Here is a 27854-nt window from a genome sequence, read left to right as displayed (position 1 = left end):
ATTTCACACTTTAGCGCCCCGGTTCTAGGAATACCTGACGCCCTCCTGCCAGTTCACCGCCACCAACACTGGTTCCGAAGCAGATTCCATTGTGCCATCCACCTGCATTGTTGCCGCCGTCCGCTGGGAGATCGAGTCCTGTATCCGCCAGGCTCAGCAGAACCATCTTGACCCGGCTCTATTTGTTCCCGATTCTGTTCTCTCTGATGTTCTTCAGTGGGCCCATTCTACCCGCAATACCTGTCACCCTGGTATGAACCGGACCCTCACCTTTCTGCGTCAGTGCTGTTGGTGGCCCACTATAGAGAGAGATGTGTGGGAGTTTGTCTCAGCCTGCTCGGTCTGTGCCCAGAACACAACCTCCACTAATCCCACTCCCGGTCTGCTTCACCCTCTTCACATACCCAGTCGCCCCTGGTCACACATAGCTCTGGACTTTGTCACTGAGCTCAATCTTGGTTTCATCAGACCAGAGAATCTTGTTTCTCATGGTCTGAGAGTCTTTAGGTGCCTTTTTTGCAAACTCCAAGCGGGCTGACATGTGCTTTTTACTGAGGAGTGGCTTCCGTCTGGCCACTCTACCATAAAGGCCTGATTGGTGGAATGCTGCAGAGATGGTTGTCCTTCTGGAAGGTTCTCCCATCTCCATGGAGGAAATCTAGAGCTCTGTCAGAGTGACCATTGGGTTCTTGGGCACCTCCCTGACCAAGGCCCTTCTCCCCCGATTGCTCAGTTTGGCCAAGTGGCCAGCTCTAGGAAGAGTATTGGTGGTTCCATACTTCTTCCATTTCAGAATGATGGATGCCTCTTTGTTCTTCAGGACCTTCAATGCTGCAGAAATGTTTTGGTACCCTTCCCCAGATCTGTGCCTCAACACAGTCCTGTCTCGGGGCACTAAGGACAATTCCTTCGACATCATGGTTTGGTTTTTGCTCTGATATGCACTGTCAACTGTGGGACCTTATGTAGACAGGTGTGATCCTTTCTAAATTATGTTGAATCAATTGACTTTACCACAGGTAGACTAAAAAGGTCTATAAACCTGTTTTTGCTTTGTCATTATGGGGTTTTGTGTGTGGATTGATAAGGAAAAATGTGTATTAAATACATTTTAGAATAAGGCTGTAACGTAACAAAATGTGGAAAAAGTCGAGGGGTGTGAATACTTTCTGAATGCACTGTACGTACAGGGAGTACCAGGACCAAGCCGATGTGTAGGGGTACGATGTAATTGAGGTAGTACCAGGACCAAGCTGATGTGAAGGGGTGCGAGGTAATAGAGGTAGCTATGTACAGGGAGTACCAGGACCAAGCTGACGTGTAGGGGTACGAGGTAATAGAGGTAGCTATGTACAGGGAGTACCAGGACCAAGCTGATGTGAAGGGGTACAAGGTAATTGAGGTAGCTATGTACAGGGAGTACCAGGACCAAGCTGACGTGTAGGGGTACGAGGTAATAGAGGTAGCTATGTACAGGGAGTACCAGGACCAAGCTGACGTGTAGGGGTACGAGGTAATAGAGGTAGCTATGTACAGGGAGTACCAGGACCAAGCTGATGTGTAGGGGTACGAGGTAATTGAGGTAGCTATGTACAGGGAGTACCAGGACCAAGCTGATGTGTAGGGGTACGAGGTAATAGAGGTAGCTATGTACAGGGAGTACCAGGACCAAGCTGACGTGTAGGGGTACGAGGTAATAGAGGTAGCTATGTACAGGGAGTACCAGGACCAAGCTGACGTGTAGGGGTACGAGGTAATAGAGGTAGCTATGTACAGGGAGTACCAGGACCAAGCTGATGTGTAGGGGTACGAGGTAATAGAGGTAGCTATGTACAGGGAGTACCAGGACCAAGCTGATGTGTAGGGGTACGAGGTAATAGAGGTAGCTATGTACAGGGAGTACCAGGACCAAGCTGATGTGAAGGGGTGCGAGGTAATAGAGGTAGCTATGTACAGGGAGTACCAGGACCAAGCTGACGTGTAGGGGTACGAGGTAATAGAGGTAGCTATGTACAGGGAGTACCAGGACCAAGCTGATGTGAAGGGGTACAAGGTAATTGAGGTAGCTATGTACAGGGAGTACCAGGACCAAGCTGACGTGTAGGGGTACGAGGTAATAGAGGTAGCTATGTACAGGGAGTACCAGGACCAAGCTGACGTGTAGGGGTACGAGGTAATAGAGGTAGCTATGTACAGGGAGTACCAGGACCAAGCTGATGTGTAGGGGTACGAGGTAATTGAGGTAGCTATGTACAGGGAGTACCAGGACCAAGCTGATGTGTAGGGGTACGAGGTAATAGAGGTAGCTATGTACAGGGAGTACCAGGACCAAGCTGACGTGTAGGGGTACGAGGTAATAGAGGTAGCTATGTACAGGGAGTACCAGGACCAAGCTGACGTGTAGGGGTACGAGGTAATAGAGGTAGCTATGTACAGGGAGTACCAGGACCAAGCTGATGTGTAGGGGTACGAGGTAATAGAGGTAGCTATGTACAGGGAGTACCAGGACCAAGCTGATGTGTAGGGGTACGAGGTAATAGAGGTAGCTATGTACAGGGAGTACCAGGACCAAGCTGATGTGTAGGGGTACGAGGTAATAGAGGTAGCTATGTACAGGGAGTACCAGGACCAAGCTGATGTGTAGGGGTATGAGGTAATAGAGGTAGCTATGTACAGGGAGTACCAGGACCAAGCTGATGTGTAGGGGTACGAGGTAATAGAGGTAGCTATGTACAGGGAGTACCAGGACCAAGCTGACGTGTAGGGGTACGAGGTAATAGAGGTAGCTATGTACAGGGAGTACCAGGACCAAGCTGACGTGTAGGGGTACGAGGTAATTGAGGTAGCTATGTACAGGGAGTACGAGGACCAAGCTGATGTGTAGGGGTACGAGGTAATAGAGGTAGCTATGTACAGGGAGTACCAGGACCAAGCTGATGTGTAGGGGTATGAGGTAATAGAGGTAGCTATGTACAGGGAGTACCAGGACCAAGCTGATGTGAAGGGGTACGAGGTAATAGAGGTAGCTATGTACAGGGAGTACCAGGACCAAGCTGATGTGTAGGGGTACGAGGTAATAGAGGTAGCTATGTACAGGGAGTACCAGGACCAAGCTGATGTGAAGGGGTACGAGGTAATAGAGGTAGCTATGTACAGGGAGTACCAGGACCAAGCTGATGTGTAGGGGTACGAGGTAATAGAGGTAGCTATGTACAGGGAGTACCAGGACCAAGCTGACGTGTAGGGGTACGAGGTAATAGAGGTAGCTATGTACAGGGAGTACCAGGACCAAGCTGATGTGTAGGGGTACGAGGTAATAGAGGTAGCTATGTACAGGGAGTACCAGGACCAAGCTGATGTGAAGGGGTACGAGGTAATAGAGGTAGCTATGTACAGGGAGTACCAGGACCAAGCTGATGTGTAGGGGTACGGGGTAATAGAGGTAGCTATGTACAGGGAGTACCAGGGACCAAGTTGATGTGTAGGGGTACGAGGTAATAGAGGTAGCTATGTACAGGGAGTACCAGGACCAAGCTGACGTGTAGGGGTACGAGGTAATAGAGGTAGCTATGTACAGGGCCTTCAGAAAACTGCATTTTTCTACATTTTATTGTTACTGACTGAAATTTAAATCATGTTTTGTCACTGACCTGCACACAATACCCCACAATGTCAAAGAGGAATTATGTCATATATATATATATATATATATATATATATATATATATATATATATATATATCATCATATATTAATATATAAAATGAAAAACTGAAATGTTTTGATTCAATAAGTATTCAACCACTTCACCCCAAATAAGCTCAGGAGTTATTTGCTTAACAAGTCACATAATAAGTTGCAATGAATCACTCTGTGTAAATTATAGTGTTTAACCCTCTAGAGTCTAAGCCCTGTCTAAACTGGGGGAGGGTCTGAGTCAATTATAGTGTTTAACCCTCTAGAGTCTAAGCCCTGTCTAAACTGGGGGAGGGTCTGAGTCAACATACAACATATGGAATTGTTTTAAGATACCAAGGATTATTTAGCTATTTCATTTAGAACTTTAAAACCCATTAAAGTATAAAAAAATATGTGAAAAAAATGATTGCATGAAGCATTGAATTTGGCATTACTGCTATTAGCCAATAGAAACACATTGAATAACAGATAGTCATTACTGCTATTAACCAATAGAAACACATTGAACAACAGATAGTCATTAGTGCTATTAGCCAATAGCCAATTGGCACAAACTTCCTGACCAGGAAGTGGAAAGTCTGAAATCGAGGCTCTGTTCTACTTCCTGCCTATAAATGGGCATGATACGTTTTAGTATACGTGCACTTCATAGACCTTCCCCTGGATGTCAAGAGGCGATGAGAGAAGAAATTTAGTGTTTATCTTGGTCTGAAGTGGAATACAAGCTCTTTGTATGACGTGTCCCCCATTTCTTGTTTTCTGGAGAGCGCGAAGAGGGACTTGGATTTGCCTTCTGTTTAGCTGCCGTTATAGGCGACTAATATCTCCGGCTTTGATTTTATTTGATACATGTGACCATATCATCGTAAAGTATGTTTTTTCAATATAGTTTCATCAGATTATTGAAATTTTTTCGGGAGTTTTGCCGTGTTCCGTTCTCTTCCGTTTGTTGACATGGAGAGATTCGCGCCACTTGGCTAGTGTGCTTGCTAATTCAAGAGGGAAAATGGACGTTCTAAATCCAAACAAAGATTGTTCTTGACAAAGGACACCTTGTCCAACATTCTGATGGAAGATCAGCAAAAGTAAGAAACATTTTATGATGCTATTTCATATATCTGTCGTACATGTGAACTAGTCGCCGACGCCCAACTTTGGGGTACTCTAGCTATACCGAAGCTGGATGTCGTAATGAAGTTATTTTTTAGAATTCTAACACTGCGATTTCATTAAGAACTAATGGATCTATCATTTCCTATACAACATGTATTTTTTAGTTATGTTTATGAATAGCTATTTGGTCAGAATATGTGTGTCAGAAAAAGTGTCAGAAAAATATCGTTGCTGTTTAGACGTTGTGGAAAAAGTAGCTACGATAGCAACATGTATAACCACTGATTTCAGCTCTAAATATGCACATTTTCGAACAAAACATAAGTGTATGTATAACCTGATGTTATAGGACTGTCATCTGATGAAGAATATCAAGGTTAGTCAAAAATTATATATCTTTTACTGGTTTGTTACGATCGCTAACTTTTACTGCTGGGAAATGGCTTGTCTTTCTGGCTATTGTGGTAAGCTAATATAACGCTATATTGTGTTTTCGCTGTAAAACACTTAATAAATCGGAAATATTGGCTGGAATCACAAGATGCCTGTCTTTCATTTGCTGTACACTATGTATTTTTCAGAAATGTTTTATGATGAGTAATTAGGTATTTGACGTTGTTGTCTGTAATTATTATGGCTGCTTTCGGTGCAATTTCTGATTGTAGCTGCAATGTAAACTATGATTTATACCTGAAATATGCACATTTTTCGTCAAAACATAGATTTATTGTATAACATGTTATAAGACTGTCATCTGATGAAGTTGTTTGTTGGTTAGTTTGGTTGGTTCTTGGTTAGTTAGGCTGGCTTTGTGCATGCTACCTGTGCTGTGAAAAATGTCTGTCCTTTTTTTGTATTTGGTGGTGAGCTAACATAAATATACGTGCTGTTTTCGCTGTATAACATTTTAAAAATCGGACATGTTGGCTGGTCACATCAGTAACTCAACCCACTCAAGTGACGCACCCCTCCTAGGGACGGCATGAAAGAGCACCAGCAAGCCAGTGACTCAGCCCCTGTAACAGGGTTAGAGGCAGAGAATCCCAGTGGAGAGAGGGGAACCGGCCTGGCAGAGACAGCAAGGGCGGTTTGTTGCTCCAGAGCCTTTCCGTTCACCTTCACACTCCTGGGCCAGACTACACTCAATCATATGACCTACTGAAGAGATAAGTCTTCAGTAAAGACTTAAAGGTTGAGACCGAGTCTGAGACAATTACTCGATGCCGACACATCTTTCTAGCTGATTTACACGCTGAAGCTATGTTGCACTTGGTGACCTCTGACTGTTTCATCCTAACATCGTTGGTGCCGACGTGGATAACAATATCTCTATACTCTCTACACTCGCCAGATTTAGCTTTAGCCAGCACCATCTTTAGATTAGCCTTAACGTCGGTAGCCCTGCCCCCTGGTAAACAGTGTATGATCGCTGGGTGATTCGTTTTAAGTCTAATAGTGCGGGTAATGGAGTCGCCAATGACTAGGGTTTTCAATTTGTCAGAGCTAATGGTGGGAGCCTTCGGCGTCTCAGACCCCGTAACGGGAGGAGTAGAGACAAGAGAAGACTCAGACTCAGACTCCGACTCGCTACATAATGGGGAAAACCGGTTGAAAGTTTCTGTCGGCTGAATGAGCGACACCGGTTGAGCATTCCAACAGCATTTCCCTCCAGAAGCCATGAGAAAGTTGTCCGGCTGCGGGGACTGTGCGGGGGGGATTTATACTAACGTTACTATCTGTACTTACTGGTGGCACAGACGCTGTTTCTTCCTTTCCTACACTGAAATTACCCTTGCCTAACGATTGCGTCTGAAGCTGGGCTTGTAGCACAGCTATTCTCGCCGTAAGGCGATCGTTCTCCTGTATATTATGAGTACAGCGACTGCAATTAGAAGACATCATGTTAATGTTACTACTTAGCTTCGGCTGTTGAAGGTGTTGACGAACCATGTCCAGATAATGCGTCCGGAGTGAAAAAGTTGAATGAGGGAAAAAAGTTGCGATGGAAAAACTAAAAATATAAACGGTAATTAAAAACAAAAACAAAACAAAAAACGTAAAGTTGTCAGCTAGCAAAGTAAAGTAAAGTTGGCAGCAAAACGCACAGCAACAAAATGCACAGCAACACGTCTGCAGATTCAACAGGAAGTGACGTGAAACGTGATGTATAAATCAGTTTTACATTGCAGCTACCATCACAGCTACCGTCAAAAATAACACCGAAGCAGCCAGAGTAATTATAGAGACCAACGTGGAATACCTAAATACTCATCATAAAACATTTCTGAAAAATGCATCGTGTACAGCAAATGAAAGAGAAGCATCTTGTGAATCCAGCCAATATTTCAGATTTTTTAAGTGTTTTACAGCGAAAACACAATATAGCATTATATTAGCTTACTACAATAGCCTACCACACAACCGCATTCATTCATCAAGGCACGTTAGCGATAGCAATAGGCACATTAGCATTAGCGAATAAACCAGCAAAAGATATTAATTTTCACTAACCTTCACAAACCTTCCTCAGATGACAGTCCTATAACATCAGGTTATACATACACTTATGTTTTGTTCGAAAATGTGCATATTTAGAGCTGAAATCAGTGGTTATCCATTATGCTAACGTAGCTTCCTTTTCCCAGAATGTGCAGATATTTCTATTAGACTCTCACCTATTCTGACCAAATAGCTATTCATAAACATTACAAAAAAATACATGTTGTATAGGAAATGATAGATCCATCAGTTCTTAATGCAATCGCAGTGTTAGAATTCAAAAAATATCTTCATTACAACATAAGGCTTATGTTATAGCGAGAGAGTGGCCAAAACCTGGGCGCAAAACTACTAGTATACAGTTCGACAGATATATGAAATAGCATCATAAAATTTTTCTTACTTTTGGTGATCTTCCATCAGAATGTTGGACAAGGGGTCCTTTGTCCAGAACAGTCGTTGTTTGGATTTAGAACATCGTTTTTCCCTCTTGAATTAGCAAGCACACTGGCCAAGTGGCGCGAAGCTCTCCTTTCTGAACAAAGGCACACAACGCAACACGCCTAACGTCCCGAATAAATTTAAAAAATCTAATAAAACTATATTGAAAAAACATACTTTACGATGATATTGTGACATGTATCAAATAAAATCAAAGCCGGAGATAGTAGTCGCCTATAACGACGGCTTTTCAGTAGGCAATTCCAGGTCCATCTGCGCGCTCTCCAGAAAACAGGAAATGGATGACTCGTCGTGCCAAGAGGATATATTCCACCTCAGACCAAGATAAACACTTCATTTCTTCTCTCACTTCCTCTTGACATCTAGGGGAAGGTGTATGACGTGCATGTATACTCATACGTATCATGCCCATTTATAGGCAGGCCCTTGAACAGAGCATAATTTTCAGACTTTCCACTTCCTGGTCAGAAAGTGTGCTGCCAAATAAGTTCTGTTTTACTCACAGACAAAATTCAAACGGTTTTAGAAACTTGAGAGTGTTTTCTATCCAATAGTGATAATAATATGCATATTGTACGAGCAAGAATTGAGTACGAGACCGTTTAAATTGGGCACGTTTTTCCCCCAAAGTGAAAACAGCGCCCTCTGTCCTCATCAGGTTAAGGCGGGTTTCGGAGCTCTACGTAATTTCTGTGATTTTCTGAACTCAAACACATACACAGTCAATGGGGAGTGACACAGTGTGAGGCTTATAGACACACAGAGCCTGCAATAGGTACCTTCGTTCAAAATATCAAAGAACCGTCAGACCTAGAGCTCTGAAACTTTAGAAACCTGTTTTAGAGCTCAAGTCTATAGTGCGTGGTGAGTTATGTGGCTCTAGAAGGTTCTCAGACCGAGAAACAGCCTCGTACATTTGCAAAAACTTCAATTCATCTTGACCATCGCGAAAATTGCAACATTTAGAAAAGTCCCAGAGTCACAAGACTAGGTGCATTGAAACCACTTCGACCCATAGAGACGGATCCTAAAGTTTCTGTCTAATAGCTCATTCAGGGACCCCGTAGCAACGCCCGGAAAAAGTGGATTTTCAGCACTAATTAAGGTCATACACATAATGTCAGAACTAGACCCACAGCTAGAATGTAACTACGTGTTTTAAGTTTTTATTATGGTTTAATCTTATGGCTGCAGGGTGAATATTGAAAAAACTGGAAAATATGCGCACATTTTCAAACGGCCTCTTAAGAAATTTTTGATCTTCCAATATGCATATATTTACTACTATTGGATAGAAAACAGTCTATAGTTTCTAAAAACGTTTGAATTATTTCTCTAAGTTGAACAGAACTATTTTTACAGCCCATTTCCTATCCAGAATTGAGATTTCCAAAATGCGATGTCTCTCTTTAACCTGTTGGGGATGGGGGCGCTGTTTAGACTACTTATGCTAATTTGGCTAATTTTTTAAACGGCTTCCCACAAAATCCTTGATCGTACAATATGCATATTATTATTATTATTGGATAGAAAACAGTCTATAGTTTCTATAGGAGTTGAAATTTTGTCTCTAAGTGGAACAGAGCCCATTCTACAGCAATTTCCCTGACATGGAGTCAGATTTGAGAAATGTTGGCCACTGTTCTGAAGTCATTTAAAAGGGCACTGTCGTTGCTATGACTATACGGACACTTCTTACGTCTTCCCCTGGATGCCTTTACGTGATGACGATTCCAACGGGGTCGATTGCGCGTTCACAGGCCCTACAAATGAAAAAACCCTGAAGCTAGTCATTCTTTGGGAGCTGCGTCATGAGCCAAGAAGACACCGGCGCGCACCTGTTCCAAGCGTTAGTTTAGCCTGTTATATTTCTCCGGTCATCTTTTCACTCGTTATAGGAGTTAAAAACATCATAAGGTAGTTAATTTAAAGCGTTTTATAGCAATTTATATCCGTTTAGTGCGATTTTGGGACATTTATTTTTGCAACGATGTGAAAAGTTGGGCACGCTTTTCAGTTCATCCCGAACGCAGTTGACATTTCCACATGGCAAGAGGACAGCTTTCCACCAAAAGACGATTTCTCCCAAGAAAGGATCCTTTGCCCAAGATACTGATGGAAGAACAGCTCAAGGTAGGACATTTTTATTATGATAAATCGTGTTTCTGTCGAAACATTTTAGTGGCTTAGGACGCCATGTTTTTTGACGTAGCTTCGCTTGGCGCAAACTGTATTGAAAAGTAAGGATAAATTAAAAAATGTAATAACGCAATTGTATTAAGAATTAAATTGTCTATCAATCCCTGTCCACCCTGTATTTTTTAGTCACGTTTATGAGTATTTATGTATAAGAGTAGATCACTGTCTAAGTGGCGCAAGGACATTTTCTGACCAACTGAGCTACATTTCACATTGTCTAACCATGATTTTGGGGGCTAAATATAAACATTTTCGATCAAACTGTATATGCATGTTGTAATGTGATGTTACAGGAGTGTCATCGGAAGAATTCTGAGAAGGTTAGTGAAAAAATTAATATCTTTTGGCGATGTTGACTTTTATCGCTCACTTTGGCTAGAATCAATGCTGGGCTGCTAATTGCTATGTGCTAAGCTAATATAACGATTTATTGTGTTTTCGCTGTAAGACACTTAGAAAATCTGAAATATTGTCTGTATTCACAGGATCTGTGTCTTTCGATTCGTGTATGCTGTGTATTTTTACGAAATGTTTGATGATTAGTAGTTAGGTAAACACGTTGCTCATTGTAATTATTCTAGTCCATTTGTGATGGTGGGTGCAATTGTAAACTATGCCATCTACCTGAAATATGCACTTTTTTCTAACAAAACCTATCCCATACCATAAATATGTTATCAGACTGTCATCTAATGAGTTTTTTTGTTGGTTAGGGGCTATAAATATCTTAGTTTAGCCGAATTGGTGATGGCTACTGGTGTTGGTGGACAAATAAAAGATGGTGGATTATGCTAATGTGTTTTTAGGTAATAGATGTACATCTTTACATATTGTGTCTTCCCTGTAAAACATTTTAAAAATCGGAAATGTTGACTGGATTCACAAGATCTGTGTCTTTCATTAGCTGTATTGGACTTTAATGTGTGAAAGTTAAATATTTTAAAAAAATATTTTTTTTGAATTTCGCGGCACTGGTTTTTCAGTGGGGGGGGGGGGGGGTGCCGCTAGCGCCACGCTGATCCTAGACAGGTTAAGACCTTGTCTATAAAAGGTCATGTCACTTAGGACCGTAGAAACACGTCACACGCCTTCATCTGGGTGAAATGCGGAAGTGAGAGCAAAAAGCAGTCGAATATCTCTTCTAGGGACTGAACACAACATCTTCTTGTGAGACCTGCGCAGTTTAATTTTTTTTTCTGGGCGCGAGGAAGAACCTGGACTCGGCTCCTGGAATATATTAATTTATTAAATGGACTCGGCTCATGGAAGACGCTCGGTAAAGGTGAATATGACCTCTGGCTACGATATTATTTGATACATGTCACAAAATCATCCTAAAGTATGTTTTTTCAATATACTTTACTTATATTATTGCAATTTATGCTGGACTTTAGATGTGATGCGACGCAAGAATTTTTTGAAGAAAGAGAGATTAGCGCCGCACGGCCATTGTGCTTGCTAACCAAAGAGGGAAATAGTTCGTTCTGGAACCCAACTAAAGACTGTACTGGACAATGGACCCCGTTACAACATTCTGATGGAATATCAACAAAGATAAGGACCCAATTTGGGATGCTTTTTCATATATCTGTCGAACTGTGCTATGCTAGCGCTTGACTAGAATCAATGCTGCCGTATGCTAGCTAATATTGTAAGCTAATATAACGATATATTGTGTTTTCGCTGTAAAACACTTCAAAAATCGGAAATATTGGCTCTATTCACACGATCTTTGTCTTTCATTAGCTATCCACCATATGTTTTTCTGAAATGTTTTATGAGGTGTAATTAGTAGTTGACGTTGGTGTCTGTATTTTCTCTGGCTACTCCCGGTCGATTTCAGACTGTAGCTATGATGTAGCTATGATGGGAGCAGTAATGTAAAACTGATTTATAGCTAAAATATGCACATTTTTTGAACAAAACATAGATTTATTGTGTAACATGTTATAGGACTGTCATCTGAGGTAGTTTTTTCTAGGTTATTTAGGTTGGTTCTAGGTTAGTTAGGTTTGCTTGTGCATGCTACTTGAATCCTACTTGGGCTGGTCCTACTTGTCTGTCCTCTTTTTTATTTGGTGGTGAGCTAACATAAATATATGTGGTGTTTTCTCTGTAAAACATTAAAAAAATCGGACATGTTGGCTGGATTGACAAGATGTTTATCTTTCAAATGCTGTATTGGACTTGTTAATGTGTGAAAGTTAAATATTTAAAAAAAATAGATTTTGAATTTCGCGCCCTGCAGCTGAGCTGGATGTTGTCATAATTGTACCGACGTCGGGCTTGCAGCCCAAACAGGTTAAACAGAAGGCGCTGTGAATTTTGAGCCTGCTCTGAAATATGTGATAGTTGGCTTCTAAACGAGTTGGACAAAGTGGTTGTGGTGTCAGTTTGTATCAGTTTGGTGTCAGCATGATATCTTACTGACTGACGGACGCTGACTTGAGGGCTGACTTTGTCCATTTGCAATAAGTTTAAACAGTGACGAACCATCACCAAATTGACATGCTGAAATCAACACCAACGAAAGATGGAGAGGAACTACTATCACTGCCCGGCCATCCCGAGTTCAACGGGCCAGTCATTTGGGAATTTCTGCAGTATATTAGAGCATGTCAAATTCGTGATGGTAAATCCCCATTGTAAGACATTGCAAATGGACAGTACATTTCCCATGTTTTCAATGAGGGATTTACAATCACCAAATGGACATGCTGAAATCAACACCAACGAGCGATGGAGAGGAACCACTATCAATGTCTGGCCATCCCGAGTTCAACGGGCCAATCATTTGGGCATTTCTGCAGTATATTACTGCATGTCAAATTTGTGATGGTAAATGCCCATTGTAAGACATTGCAAATGGACAGCCGTGCGCCGACTTCCTATGATCATATATTGCAAGTGGACATAACATCCTGATTTGGTACTTTCAATACGTATGTATGGCATTTGGACATTTCTTATGCCATTTGGCCATGGTTCACTGACTTTTGGGTTCGGAAGCCGACTTCCTATGATCATATATTGCAAATGGACAAAACACAGGCCTTATGGATAAACTAAATAAAATAAGACAAATGTATGTTCATACAGTTATAACATATGAATAATTGACATTTTTTTGATGATAAATGGTCATATGCCAAATGAAAATCTACGGTAGAGCATGCTCGCCATCTTTGGGATTTTTGGTGTATGACACTTCGCATTTGCCATGTTCCACTTGCCATGAGGTTTGGATGAACTGCCGTCCATTTGAGTGGTATTTGCGATTGTGTATATGATTCGCCCAATGGCAATATATTTTTGGTAAGGCTCTTCCCTTACCCTTCAAATATTTGTTTTCAACAAAATGTTCAGTTGATATTGTAGCAGTTGTTGAGTTTGCCCCACCAAGATGTACATGCTAAATCACCATTAATCCAGAGAGATTCAAGTGACATAGATTTTGCTTCCTGAAACACAGGAAATAAATGTCTGAAAAACACAGATTCTCAGGTGGAAGGGTTACACGTGTTGTTACTTCTCCGTGTGTGTGTGTGTGTGTGTGTGTGTGTGTGTGTTTGTAAAACACATATAGTGTCACGCCCTGATCTGTTTCACCTTGTCCTTGTGCTTGTCTCCACCCCCCTCCAGATGCCACCCATCTTCCCCAATTATCCCCTGGGTATTTATACCTGTTTTCTGTCTGTGCCAGTTCATCTTGTTTGTTCAAGACTACCAGCGTTTAGTGTCTCAGCGCCTGCTTCTTCCAGGCTCTCTTTTCTCGCCCTCCTGGTTTTGACCCCTGCTTGTCCTGACTCCGTGCCCGCCTGCCTGACCAGTCAGCCTAGGCCTGCCTGCCGTCCTGTACCTTGGCCCCACTCTGGATTACCGACCTCTGCCTGACCTGACCCTGGGCCTGCCTGCCGTCCTGTACCTTGGCCCCACTCTGGATTACCGACCTCTGCCTGACCTGACCCTGGGCCTGCCTGCCGTCCTGTACCTTGGCCCCACTCTGGATTACCGACCTCTGCCTGACCTGACCCTGGGCCTGCCTGCCGTCCTGTACCTTGGCCCCACTCTGGATTACCGACCTCTGCCTGACCTGACCCTGGGCCTGCCTGCTGTCCTGTACCTTTGCCTTTCTCTGGATTACAGACCTCTGCCTGACCTGACCCTGGGCCTGCCTGCCGTCCTGTACCTTTGCCCCCACTCTGGATTACCGACCTCTGCCTGACCTGACCCTGGGCCTGCCTGCCGTCCTGTACCTTTGCCCCCACTCTGGATTACCGACCTCTGCCTGACCTGACCCTGGGCCTGCCTGCCGTCCTGTACCTTGGCCCCACTCTGGATTACCGACCTCTGCCTGACCTGACCCTGGGCCTGCCTACAGTGCTGTACCTTGGCCCCACTACTCTGGATTATCGACCCCTTCCCGCCTTGACCAGTCGTTTGCCTGCCCCTGTTGTTACAATAAACATTGTTACCTCTACACAGTCTGCACAAGGGTCTGATATATCCTGATATATAGTACATTCACATTTTAAGTCTTAACCTGTTGGGGATGGGGGCGCTGTTTAGACTATTTATGCTAATTTGGCTAATTTTTGAAACGGCTTCCCACAAAATCCTTGATCGTACAATATGCATATTATTATTATTATTGGATAGAAAACAGTCTATAGTTTCTATAGGAGTTGAAATTTTGTCTCTAAGTGGAACAGAGCCCATTCTACAGCAATTTCCCTGACATGGAGTCAGATTTGAGAAATGTTGGCCACTCTTCTGAAGTCAGTTAAAAGGGCACTGTCATTGCTATGACTATACGGACACTTCTTACGTCTTCCCCTGGATGCCTTTACGTGATGACGATTCCAATGGGGTCGATTGCGCGTTCACAGGCCCTATAAATCAAAAAACCCTGTAGCTAGCAAGTCTTTCCTTGCTGCGTAACGCGCGTGCTGGACACCGACCCGCTCCTGTTCCAAGCGTTAGTTTAGCCTGTTATATTTCTCCGGTCATCTTTTCACTCGTTATAGGAGTTAAAAACATCATAAGGTAGTTAATTTAAAGCGTTTTATAGCAATTTATATCCGTTTAGTGCGATTTTGGGACATTTATTTTTGCAACGATGTGAAAAGTTGGGCACGCTTTTCAGTTCATCCCGAACGCAGTTGACATTTCCACATGGCAAGAGGACAGCTTTCCACCAAAAGACGATTTCTCCCAAGAAAGGATCCTTTGCCCAAGATACTGATGGAAGAACAGCTCAAGGTAGGACATTTTATTATGATAAATCGTGTTTCTGTCGAAACATTTTAGTGGCTTAGGACGCCATGTTTTTTGACGTAGCTTCGCTTGGCGCAAACTGTATTGAAAAGTAAGGATAAATTAAAAAATGTAATAACGCACTTGTATTAAGAATTAAATTGTCTATCAATCCCTGTCCACCCTATATTTTTTAGTCACGTTTATGAGTATTTATGTATAAGAGTAGATCACTGTCTAAGTGGCGCAAGGACTTTTTCTTTACCAGCTTGTCTACATTTCACATTGTCTAACCATGATTTTGGTGGCTAAATGTAAACATTTTCGATCAAACTGTATATGCATGTTGTAATGTGATGTTACAGGAGTGTCATCGGAAGAATTCTGAGAAGGTTAGTGAAAAAATTAATATCTTTTGGCGATGTTGACTTTTATCGCTCACTTTGGCTAGAATCAATGCTGGGCTGCTAATTGCTATGTGCTAAGCTAATATAACGATTTATTGTGTTTTCGCTGTAAGACACTTAGAAAATCTGAAATATTGTCTGTATTCACAGGATCTGTGTCTTTCGATTCGTGTATGCTGTGTATTTTTACGAAATGTTTGATGATTAGTAGTTAGGTAAACACGTTGCTCATTGTAATTATTCTAGTCCATTTGTGACGGTGGGTGCAATTGTAAACTATGCCATCTACCTGAAATATGCACTTTTTTCTAACAAAACCTATCCCATACCATAAATATGTTATCAGACTGTCATCTAATGAGTTTTTTTGTTGGTTAGGGGCTATAAATATCTTAGTTTAGCCGAATTGGTGATGGCTACTGGTGTTGGTGGACAAATAAAAGATGGTGGATTATGCTAATGTGTTTTTAGGTAATAGATGTACATCTTTACATATTGTGTCTTCCCTGTAAAACATTTTAAAAATCGGAAATGTTGACTGGATTCACAAGATCTGTGTCTTTCATTAGCTGTATTGGACTTTAATGTGTGAAAGTTAAATATTTTAAAAAAATATTTTTTTTGAATTTCGCGGCACTGGTTTTTCAGTGGGGGGGGGGGGGGGTGTGCCGCTAGCGCCACGCTGATCCTAGACAGGTTAAAGTGTCAGAGATTATATGATACAGCAGAGATAACAGTCCTTCTAGACTCCATGTTAGATCAACTATTAAACAGTAGAGAACAGTCCTTCTAGACTCCATGTTAGATCAAATATTATACAATAGAGAACAGTCCTTCTAGACTCCATGTTAGATCAACTATTATACAGTAGAGAACAGTCCTTCTAGACTCCATGTTAGATCAACTATTATACAGTAGAGAACAGTCCTTCTAGACTCCATTTTAGATCAACTATTATACAGTAGAGAACAGTCCTTCTAGACTCCATTTTAGATCAACTATTATATAATAGCGTGACATTTTCTCTCTGTTTATCCACTTGTATGTTTAGAATAATGGTGCTTTTCTAATATCCAACTTGATTGAATTCTTGAGAGTAACTGATTGACTGTACATGGGAGGAATCAACACTCTCACTGTATAGGCATTGTCACCGTACACACAGAACATTGTTCTGGGAACTAAAAGGAGTATCTCAGTTTCAAGGTAAAAAGCCTGGTGTGGTATCAGTCAGTCTCATGCAGGAACCAACCGTGCTGATATGACTTGTTTGTGTCGCAGTATAAAGGGTCTCAAATCAAATCAAACTTTATTTGTCACATGCTCCGAATACAAAAAGTGTAGACTTTACCGTGAAATGCTTAATTACAAGCCCTTAAAACCAACAGTGCAGTTCAAGTAGAGTTAACCTGTCTAGGATCAGCGTGGCGCTAGCGGCACACCCCCCCCCCCCCCACTGAAAAACCAGTGCCGCGAAATTCAAAAAAAATATTTTTTTAAAATATTTAACTTTCACACATTAAAGTCCAATACAGCTAATGAAAGACACAGATCTTATGAATCCAGTCAACATTTCCGATTTTTAAAATGTTTTACAGGGAAGACACAATATGTAAAGATGTACATCTATTACCTAAAAACACATTAGCATATTCCACCATCTTTTATTTGTCCACCAACACCAGTAGCCATCACCAATTCGGCTAAACTAAGATATTTATAGCCCCTAACCAACAAAAAAACTCATTAGATGACAGTCTGATAACATATTTATGGTATGGGATAGGTTTTGTTAGAAAAAAGTGCATATTTCAGGTATATGGCATAGTTTACAATTGCACCCACCATCACAAATGGACTAGAATAATTACAATGAGCAACGTGTTTACCTAACTACTAATCATCAAACATTTCGTAAAAATACACAGCATACACGAATCGAAAGACACAGATCCTGTGAATACAGACAATATTTCAGATTTTCTAAGTGTCTTACAGCGAAAACACAATAAATCGTTATATTAGCTTAGCACATAGCAATTAGCAGCCCAGCATTGATTCTAGCCAAAGTGAGCGATAAAAGTCAACATCGCCAAAAGATATTAATTTTTTCACTAACCTTCTCAGAATTCTTCCGATGACACTCCTGTAACATCACATTACAACATGCATATACAGTTTGATCGAAAATGTTTATATTTAGCCACCAAAATCATGGTTAGACAATGTGAAATGTAACTCAGCTGGTCAGAATTTGTCCTTGCGCCACTTAGACAGTGATCTACTCTTATACATAAATACTCATAAACGTGACTAAAAAATATAGGGTGGACAGGGATTGATAGACAATTTAATTCTTAATACAATTGCGTTATTACATTTTTTAATTTATCCTTACTTTTCAATACAGTTTGCGCCAAGCGAAGCTACGTCAAAAAACATGGCGTCCTAAGCCACTAAAATGTTTCGACAGAAACACGATTTATCATAATAAAAATGTCCTACCTTGAGCTGTTCTTCCATCAGTATCTTGGGCAAAGGATCCTTTCTTGGGAGAAATCGTCTTTTGGTGGAAAGCTGTCCTCTTGCCATGTGGAAATGTCAACTACGTTCGGGATGAACTGAAAAGCGTTCCCAACTTTTCACATCGTTGCAAAAATAAATGTCCCAAAATCGCACTAAACGGATATAAATTGCTATAAAACGCTTTAAATTAACTACTTTGTGATGTTTGTAACTCCTATAACGAGTGAAAAGATGACCGGAGAAATATAACAGGCTAAACTAATGCTTGGAACAGGAGAGGGTCGGTGTCTTCCACGCGCGTTACGCAGCAAGAAAAGACTTGCTAGCTAAAGGTTTTTTTCATTTGTAGTGCCTGTGAACGAGCAATCGAGCCCGTTGGAATCGTCATCACGTAAAGGCATCCAGGGGAAGACGTAAGAAGTGTCCGTATAGTCATAGCAACGACAGTGCCCGTTTAAATGACTTCAGAAAAGTGGCCAACGTTTCTCAAATCTGACTCCATGTCAGGGAAATTGCTGTAGAATGGGCTCTGTTCCACTTAGAGACAAAATTTCAACTCCTATAGAAACTATAGACTGTTTTCTATCCAATAATAATAATAATATGCATATTGTACGATCAAGGATTTTGTGGGAAGCCGTTTAAAAAATTAGCCACATTAGCATAAATAGTCTAAACAGCGCCCCCATCCCCAACAGGTTAAGAAAAACATTTAGGAAGTAGACTAAACTAAAAAGTAATAATAATAAAAATTAACATCAGGCTTGTATTGAGTCAATAAACCTCTACGACTGTGATAATAAAGATTGATTAATTTCCTTTGAATTTAAATCCTTAGTGGTGAATTTCCACGACAACAGAGAGAACAGTCCTTCTGTTATCAATTCATTGTATTGTTATTGCATATGGTCTGTTATTTTATTATAATGTATTATACATTTGTATTGTTATATATTACATGTACTTGACAAGTTAAATTGAATGAGCAGAAAATAGTTTATGATTGATAGTACTTAGCATAATCTTATTTAGCAGTTCAGAGAGTACAGAGGATGAATCCTATTTCTCACAGATCCATCTGTATTTATAGGAACATTCATAGTCCCACCATTCTCCTGTGTCTGATGACCAGGAGTAGAAATACACACAGTTCTCAGCTCTTCCACCATTAGGCTCACCACTGTTCCAATACCTGTAGGAGAAACAACACATAGAATCAGGCTGTCCACTGTTATAATACCTGTAGGAGAAACAACACACAGATTCAGACTGTCCACTATTCCAATACCTGTAGGAGAAACAACACATAGAATCAGACTGTCCACTGTTCCAATACCTGAAGGAGAAACAACACAGAATCAGACTGTCCACTGCTCCAATACCTGTAGGAGAAACAACACATAGAATCAGGCTGTCCACTGTTCCAATACCTGTAGAAGAATCAACACATATAATCAGACTGTCCACTGTTCCAATACCTGTAGGAGAAACAAATAGAATCAGGCTGTCCACTGTTCCAATACCTGTAGGAGAAACAACACATAGAATCAGGCTGTCCACTGTTCCAATACCTGTAGAAGAAACAACACAGAATCAGGCTGTCCACTGTTCCAATACCTGTAGGAGAAACACATAGAATCAGGCTGTCCACTGTTCCAATACCTGTAGGAGAAACAGATAGAATCACAGACTGTCCACTGTTCCAATACCTGTAGGATGAACAAATAGAATCAGGCTGTCCACTGTTCCAATACCTGTAGTTGAAACAACACAGAATCAGACTGTCCACTGTTATAATACCTGTAGGAGAAACAACACACAGAATCAGACTGTCCACTATTCCAATACCTGTAGGAGAAACAACCTATAGAATCAGACTGTCCACTGTTCCAATACCTGAAGGAGAAACAACACAGAATCAGACTGTCCACTGCTCCAATACCTGTAGGAGAAACAACACATAGAACCAGGCTGTCCACTGTTCCAATACCTGTAGAAGAATCAACACATATAATCAGACTGCCCACTGTTCCAATACCTGTAGGAGAAACAAATAGAATCAGGCTGTCCACTGTTCCAATACCTGTAGGAGAAACAACACATAGAATCAGGCTGTCCACTGTTCCAATACCTGTAGAAGAAACAACACAGAATCAGACTGTCCACTGTTCCAATACCTGTAGGAGAAACACATAGAATCAGGCTGTCCACTGTTCCAATACCTGTAGGAGAAACACATAGAATCAGGCTGTCCACTGTTCCAATACCTGTAGGAGAAACAACACATAGAATCAGACTGTCCACTGTTCCAATACCTGTAGGAGAAACAACACATAGAATCAGGCTGTCCACTGTTCCAATATCTGTAGCAGAAACAACACAGAATCAGGCTGTCAACTGTTCCAATACCTGTAGGAGAAACAACACATATAATCAGGCTGTCCACTGTTCCAATACATGTAGGAGAAACAACACATAGAATCAGGCTGTCCACTGTTCCAATACCTGTAGAAGAAACAACACATAGAATCAGGCTGTCCACTGTTCCAATACCTGTAGGAGAAACAACACATAGAACCAGGCTGTCCACTGTTCCAATACCTGTAGAAGAATCAACACATATAATCAGACTGTCCACTGTTCCAATACCTGTAGGAGAAACAAATAGAATCAGGCTGTCCACTGTCCCAATACCTGTAGGAGAAACAACACATAGAATCAGGCTGTCCACTGTTCCAATACCTGTAGAAGAAACAACACAGAATCAGACTGTCCACTGTTCCAATACCTGTAGGAGAAACACATAGAATCAGGCTGTCCACTGTTCCAATACCTGTAGGAGAAACACATAGAATCAGGCTGTCCACTGTTCCAATACCTGTAGGAGAAACAACACATAGAATCAGGCTGTCCACTGTTCCAATACCTGTAGGAGAAACACATAGAATCAGGCTGTCCACTGTTCCAATACCTGTAGGAGAAAAAACACATAGAATCAGGCTGTCCACTGTTCCAATACCTGTAGAAGAAACAACACAGAATCAGACTGTCCACTGTTCCAATACCTGTAGGAGAAACACATAGAATCAGGCTGTCCACTGTTCCAATACCTGTAGGAGAAACACATAGAATCAGGCTGTCCACTGTTCCAATACCTGTAGGAGAAACAACACATAGAATCAGACTGTCCACTGTTCCAATACCTGTAGGAGAAACAACACATAGAATCAGGCTGTCCACTGTTCCAATATCTGTAGCAGAAACAACACAGAATCAGGCTGTCAACTGTTCCAATACCTGTAGGAGAAACAACACATATAATCAGGCTGTCCACTGTTCCAATACATGTAGGAGAAACAACACATAGAATCAGGCTGTCCACTGTTCCAATACCTGTAGAAGAAACAACACATAGAATCAGGCTGTCCACTGTTCCAATACCTGTAGGAGAAACAACACATAGAATCAGGCTGTCCACTGTTCCAATACCTGTAGGAGAAACAACACATAGAATCAGACTGTCCACTGTTCCAATACCTGTAGGAGAAACAAATAGAATCAGGCTGTCCACTGTTATAATACCTGTAGGAGAAACAACACTTATAATCAGGCTGTCCACTGTTCCAATACCTGTAGAAGAAACAACACAGAATCAGGCTGTCCACTGTTCCAATACCTGTAGAAGAAACAACACATAGAATCAGACTGTCCACTGTTCCAATACCTGTAGGAGAAACAACACATAGAATCAGGCTGTCCACTGTTCCAATACCTGTAGGAGAAACAACACAGAATCAGGCTGTCAACTGTTCCAATACCTGTAGGAGAAACAACACATATAATCAGGCTGTCCACTGTTCCAATACATGTAGGAGAAACAACACATAGAATCAGGCTGTCCACTGATCCAATACCTGTAGGAGAAACACATAGATTCAGGCTGTCCACTGTTCCAATACCTGTAGGAGAAACAACACAGAATCAGGCTGCCCAATCTGAACCTTCTACTCCAGACAGTGATGACATAGTGACACAGAATTCATGAATGTCTTACTTTGTGGTCAGTCGTGTGACGTCCACCCATTTCCAGGTCCCCTCAGTAACAGAGTCAGTCAGACCAATCCAGACATATTTCTTTACTCCACATAACCAATTGACAAAAGTCTGCAGTTGTGGGAGAGAGACAAAATTGTTAAAACATAGCCATTACACCTCTCTCTCTCTCTCTCTCTCTCTCTCTCTCTCTCACTCTTTCTCTCTCTCTGTCACCCTCTCTCTTTCTCACACACCTGTTGTTCTTGGCTCTTGATGACCACCAGGTCTGCTCCTCTGTCTCTGCAGTCCTGTCTGCTCTCCTCCCAGGATTTGAACTCAGTAGAGACGTAGTAACAACTGCTACCAAGCTTCTTCCATCCTTGAGGACACACTGTAAGTTGAACATTTCTTGCTTTAGTCACTTTAATACAACATTGAATTAAGTATCAATCAGACACTCAAGGAAGAAACTAACTAATGGATGGTTTGGAAGTTGGAGAATGTTTATCACATTGTTCATTTAATATAAGTTACATTTCCTGTTTGTAAGTGACATGTGAACTGATACAGACTGTCAAACAGAACAGTCATTAGACAATTTGACTCACCTTTCTCAACTAAAGATTGTTTCAGACGTTCTCTCTCTTTCTGTAGCTGGTCTCTCTCTTTGGTCAGGCTGTTGTATCTGGTCTGTAGCTGGTAGCTCTCTTTGGTCAGGGTGTTGTATCTGGTCTGTAGCTGGTCTCTCTCTGCAGTCAGGTTGTTGTATCTGGTCTGTAGCTGGTCTCTCTCTTTGGTCAGGGTGTTGTATCTGGTCTGTAGCTGGTAGCTCTCTTTGGTCAGGGTGTTGTTGCTAGTCTGTAGCTGGTCTCTCTCTGCAGTCAGGTTGTTGTCGCTTGTCTGTAACTGGTCTCCCTCTTTGGTCAGGCTGTTATAACTGGTCAATTGGTTTCTCTCTGAAATAATGAGATCATTGAACAAAGTAACAGTGTAAAAGTTAATCAGTCTTTACAATTGTTGGGGTCAGTTGCATTTCAATTCCAGTCAAATCAGGAAATACACTGGAATTCCAATTGATTTCCAATTTTTGGAATTGAAATTTGGCTTGCTTTCTGAATGGAATTGACTGGAATGTAAATGTAATTGAACGTTACACCACTGATGATGAAGAATGTTTGAGTGAGAACAAATCAAACTCACGGTAGAGTAACAGGCCTGTGATCCCAGCCAGTAGGAGAACACACAGCAGCCCCAGACACACTGCAGCAGCTCCAGAGTATCTCTTCCACCACTGACAAGACACTGAAGCACAAATTATTACCAGAAGAATTTACTCTTTATCAGCATTTAATTTGGTGTCTACATGTGTGTCCATTTGCTGTTTGAATCACTGAGGGAAATAGACAAGCTTGACAAGGGACAGAACACCAGAACAGAGTTCCAGCACCTCACATTTTCTACTGCTTGACTTCCAGAACTTACAGAATATTGGCTTAAACATATTGCAGAGTTCAGGCAGCCAAAATGACACCTATTTCAATCCAAATCAAATTTCATTTGTCAAATGCTTTGTAAACAACAGGTGTATGCTAATAGTGAAATGCTGATTTACGGGTCCTTTTCCAACAATGCAGAGTTAAAGATACAACGTTTAAAATAGTGACACAAGAAATAAATACACAGTGAATAACGAGGAAGAATAACAAGTCTAAATAAAATGGCTACAGTGCATTTGGAAAGTTTTCAGACCTCTTGTATCTTCTACTCTTGTATCTTCTACTGTTGTAACTTCTACTATTGTATCTTCTAATGCTGTAACTTCTACTGTTGTAACTTCTACTGTTGTAACTTCTACTGTTGTAACTTCTACTGTTGTAACTTCTACTGTTGTAACTTCTACTGTTGTAACTTCTACTGTTGTAATGTCTGCTGTTATCTCAGTTGTAGGTTTGTGTCTGTTCGCTGCACAGCTGGAGCCTCTGTGTGACTCAGTCTAATGTCAGAGACAGTTTTAACTGTCAACCTCATTAAAGGGGAAACTGTCTAACCAATAGGACGACACTAACCACCACCATGTGACTCCAGACTTATTTTATGAAAACCATGTTTGTTTAAAACAGTGTAGATTAGTTTGTATATTTAGTTTATATTAGTTTAGTTTACCACAGTGTAGATTAGTTTGTATATTTAGTTTATTGTAGTTTAGTTTACCACAGTGTAGATTAGTTTGTATATTTAGTTTATATTAGTTTACCACAGTGTATATACATTTTAACATGTGATTAAAGCATTGAAGTGACAATATATTCACATGGAGTAAAATGGGACCCTGTGAATTCACACACATCACAGAGCATGACTGTAGTTTTGAGAGGTTACGTATCACATCACAGAGCTGACTGTAGTTTTGAGAGGTTACGTATCACATCACAGAGCTGACTGTAGTTTTGAGAGGTTACGTATCACATCACAGAGCTGACTGTAGTTTTGAGAGGTTACGTATCACATCACAGAGCTGACTGTAGTTTTGAGAGGTTACGTATCACATCACAGAGCATGACTGTAGTTTTGAGATGTTACGTATCACATCACAGAGGATGACTGTAGTTTTGAGAGGTTACGTATCACATCACAGAGGATGACTGTAGTTTTGAGAGGTTATGTATCACATCACAGAGGATGACTGTAGTTTTGAGAGGTTACGTATCACATCACAGAGGATGACTGTAGTTTTGAGAGGTTACGTATCACATCATAGTGGATGACTGTAGTTTTGAGAGGTTACGTATCACATCACAGAGGATGACTGTAGTTTTGAGAGGTTACGTATCACATCACAGAGGATGACTGTAGTTTTGAGAGGTTACGTATCACATCACAGAGGATGACTGTAGTTTTGAGAGGTTACGTATCACATCACAGAGGATGACTGTAGTTTTGAAAGGTTACATATCACATCACAGTGGATGACTGTAGTTTTGAGAGGTTACGTATCACATCACAGAGGATGACTGTAGTTTTGAGAGGTTACGTATCACATCCCAGAGCATGACTGTAGTTTTGAGAGGTTACGTATCACATCACAGAGGATGACTGTAGTTTTGAGAGGTTACGTATCACATCACAGAGGATGACTGTAGTTTTAAGAGGTTACGTATCACATCACAGAGCTGACTGTAGTTTTGAGAGGTTACGTATCACATCACAGTGGATGACTGTAGTTTTAAGAGGTTACGTATCACATCACAGAGCATGACTGTAGTTTTGAGATGTTACGTATCACATCACAGAGGATGACTGTAGTTTTGAGAGGTTACGTATCACATCACAGAGGATGACTGTAGTTTTGAGAGGTTACGTATCACATCACAGAGGATGACTGTAGTTTTGAGAGGTTACGTATCACATCACAGAGGATGACTGTAGTTTTGAGAGGTTACGTATCACATCATAGTGGATGACTGTAGTTTTGAGAGGTTACGTATCACATCACAGAGGATGACTGTAGTTTTAAGAGGTTACGTATCACATCACAGAGCATGATTGTAGTTTTGAGAGGTTACGTATCTCTACACAGCTGATTCATAATTATTTGTATCATCAGTGTATTGTTGTGGCAAGAACGAAAAGGTGCACCTCTTGGGGTTCCCAGGACCGAGTTTAGGAAATTCTGCATTACATCACTCTGTTGTCGACCATCAATGGCCTTGTAGAGTTTTATCATTTTGTGCTGTCTCCTGTGTGACATGGACACCAGAGAGAATAGTTATTCAGAGATGTCTCTATCTTTCTCAGAGAGGGCCTAAGGTCTATATTTACTGTCTCCTGTGTGACATTGACACCAGAGAGAAAAGTTCTAAAGAGATGTCTCTATCTTCCTCAGAGAGGGCCTGAGGTCTATATTTACAGTATCCTGTGTGACATTGACACCAGAGAGAATAGTACAGAGACGTTTATTCACACTTCTCCTTTCCTCTTCTGTGGATGGGAGGAGGGGGAGGCCTAAATGTGTAAGGTACTAAAGTAATACTGCAAAAAAATGTGGCAATGCAATTCACTTTTTGTACTGAATACATGGGGGCAAATCCAACACAACACATTACTGAGTACTTCTCTCAATATGTTAGATCATAGTGGTGGCTGCATCATGTTATCGTTATGCTTGTAATTGTTAAGGACTGGGTAGTTTTTCAGGATAAAAAAAATAATAGAATGGAGATCAGCACAGGAAAAATCCTAGAAGAAAACCTGGTTCAGTCTGCTTTCCACCAGACCACCTACAACACAAGGCCAAATCTACACTGGAGTTTGCAGAGTTACAGTTCTGATGTTAATCTGCTTGAACGTCTATGGTAAGACTTCAAAATGGTTGCCAAGCAATGATCAACAACCAATTTGACAGAGCTTGAAGAATTTTGAAAATAATAAGACAAATATTGTACAATCCAGGTGTACAACGCTCTTAGAGACTTACCCAGAGACTCACAGCTGTGATGACTCTTAGAGACTTACCCAGAGACTCACAGCTGTGATGACTCTTAGAGACTTACCCAGAGACTCACAGCTGTAATCGCTGCCAAAGGTGATTCTAACATGTATTGACTCAGGAGGGTGAATATTTATGTAAATAAGATATGTCTGTGTTTATGTGTGTGTGTGTGTGTGTGTGTGTGTGTGTGTGTGTGTGTGTGTGTGTGTGTGTGTGTGTGTATGTGTGTGTGGTGTCAGTGTGTGTGAGTCTGTTGTAGAATCCAGTTTGTGTGTGTGTGTGTGTGTGTGTGTGTGTGTGTGTGTGTGTGTGTGTGTGTGTGTGTGTGTGTGTGTGTGTGTGTGTGTGTGTGTGTGTGTGTGTGTGTGTGTGTGTGTGTGTGTGTGTGTCAGGATGTGTGTGTGTCAGGGTGTAAGTGTGTGTCAGTGTCTAGCACTACACCAGGTTAAACTGTTACCTGAATGTTGATCACCAACATCATCCTTCTTGCGGGGCATGCTGGGTCTTTCGTTGTTGTATATTTCATCATTAATATCCATGTTCTCTATTGTATTTATTTTATAGATTTTTTTGCCTCTAAATCCATCGCTGTTTTCATAGATTTCGTCTGACATCTTTACACACGTGTGTTGAAATGCAGTAACTTCTACTGCAGTAACTTCTACTGCTGTAACGTCTACTGTTGTAACTTCTACTGTTGTAACTTCTACTGTTGTAACTTCTACTGTTGTAACTTCTACTGTTGTATCTTCTACTGTTGTAACTTCTACTGTTGTAATGTCTGCTGTTATCTCAGTTGTAGGTTTGTGTCTGTTCGCTGCACAGCTGGAGCCTCTGTGTGACTCAGTCTAATGTCAGAGACAGTTTTAACTGTCAACCTCATTAAAGGGGAAACTGTCTAACCAATAGGACGACACTAACCACCACCACGTGACTCCAGACTTATTTTCTGAGAACCATGTTTGTTTAAAACAGTGTAGATTAGTTTGTATATTTAGTTTATATTAGTTTAGTTTACCACAGTGTAGATTAGTTTGTATATTTAGTTTATATTAGTTTAGTTTACCACAGTGTAGATTAGTTTGTATATTTAGTTTATATTAGTTTAGTTTACCACAGTGTAGATTAGTATGTATATTTAGTTTATATTAGTTTAGTTTACCACAGTG

General features: G+C 41.1%; 1 protein-coding gene across 1 annotated transcript in view; it reads right to left on the bottom strand.

The window, feature by feature from the left end:
* The window catches only part of LOC129846220 (C-type lectin domain family 4 member M-like), a 40383-nt gene extending 13084 nt beyond the window's left edge, over window positions 1-27299 (bottom strand). Inside the window, exons 1-3 of the mRNA XM_055914222.1 lie at window positions 27143-27299; window positions 23397-23498; window positions 22805-23152 (exon numbers count right to left, since the gene is read on the bottom strand). Of these exons, the coding sequence (XP_055770197.1) occupies window positions 22805-23152; window positions 23397-23498; window positions 27143-27299 (607 nt within the window). The remainder of the gene's footprint in view (window positions 1-22804; window positions 23153-23396; window positions 23499-27142) is intronic.
* Between the last annotated feature and the right edge of the window lie 555 nt (window positions 27300-27854).

The sequence above is a fragment of the Salvelinus fontinalis genome, unplaced genomic scaffold (assembly GCF_029448725.1).
Source record: "Salvelinus fontinalis isolate EN_2023a unplaced genomic scaffold, ASM2944872v1 scaffold_0482, whole genome shotgun sequence".
Lineage (NCBI taxonomy): Eukaryota > Metazoa > Chordata > Actinopteri > Salmoniformes > Salmonidae > Salvelinus > Salvelinus fontinalis.
This window is presented reverse-complemented; position numbering and strand designations above follow the sequence as displayed.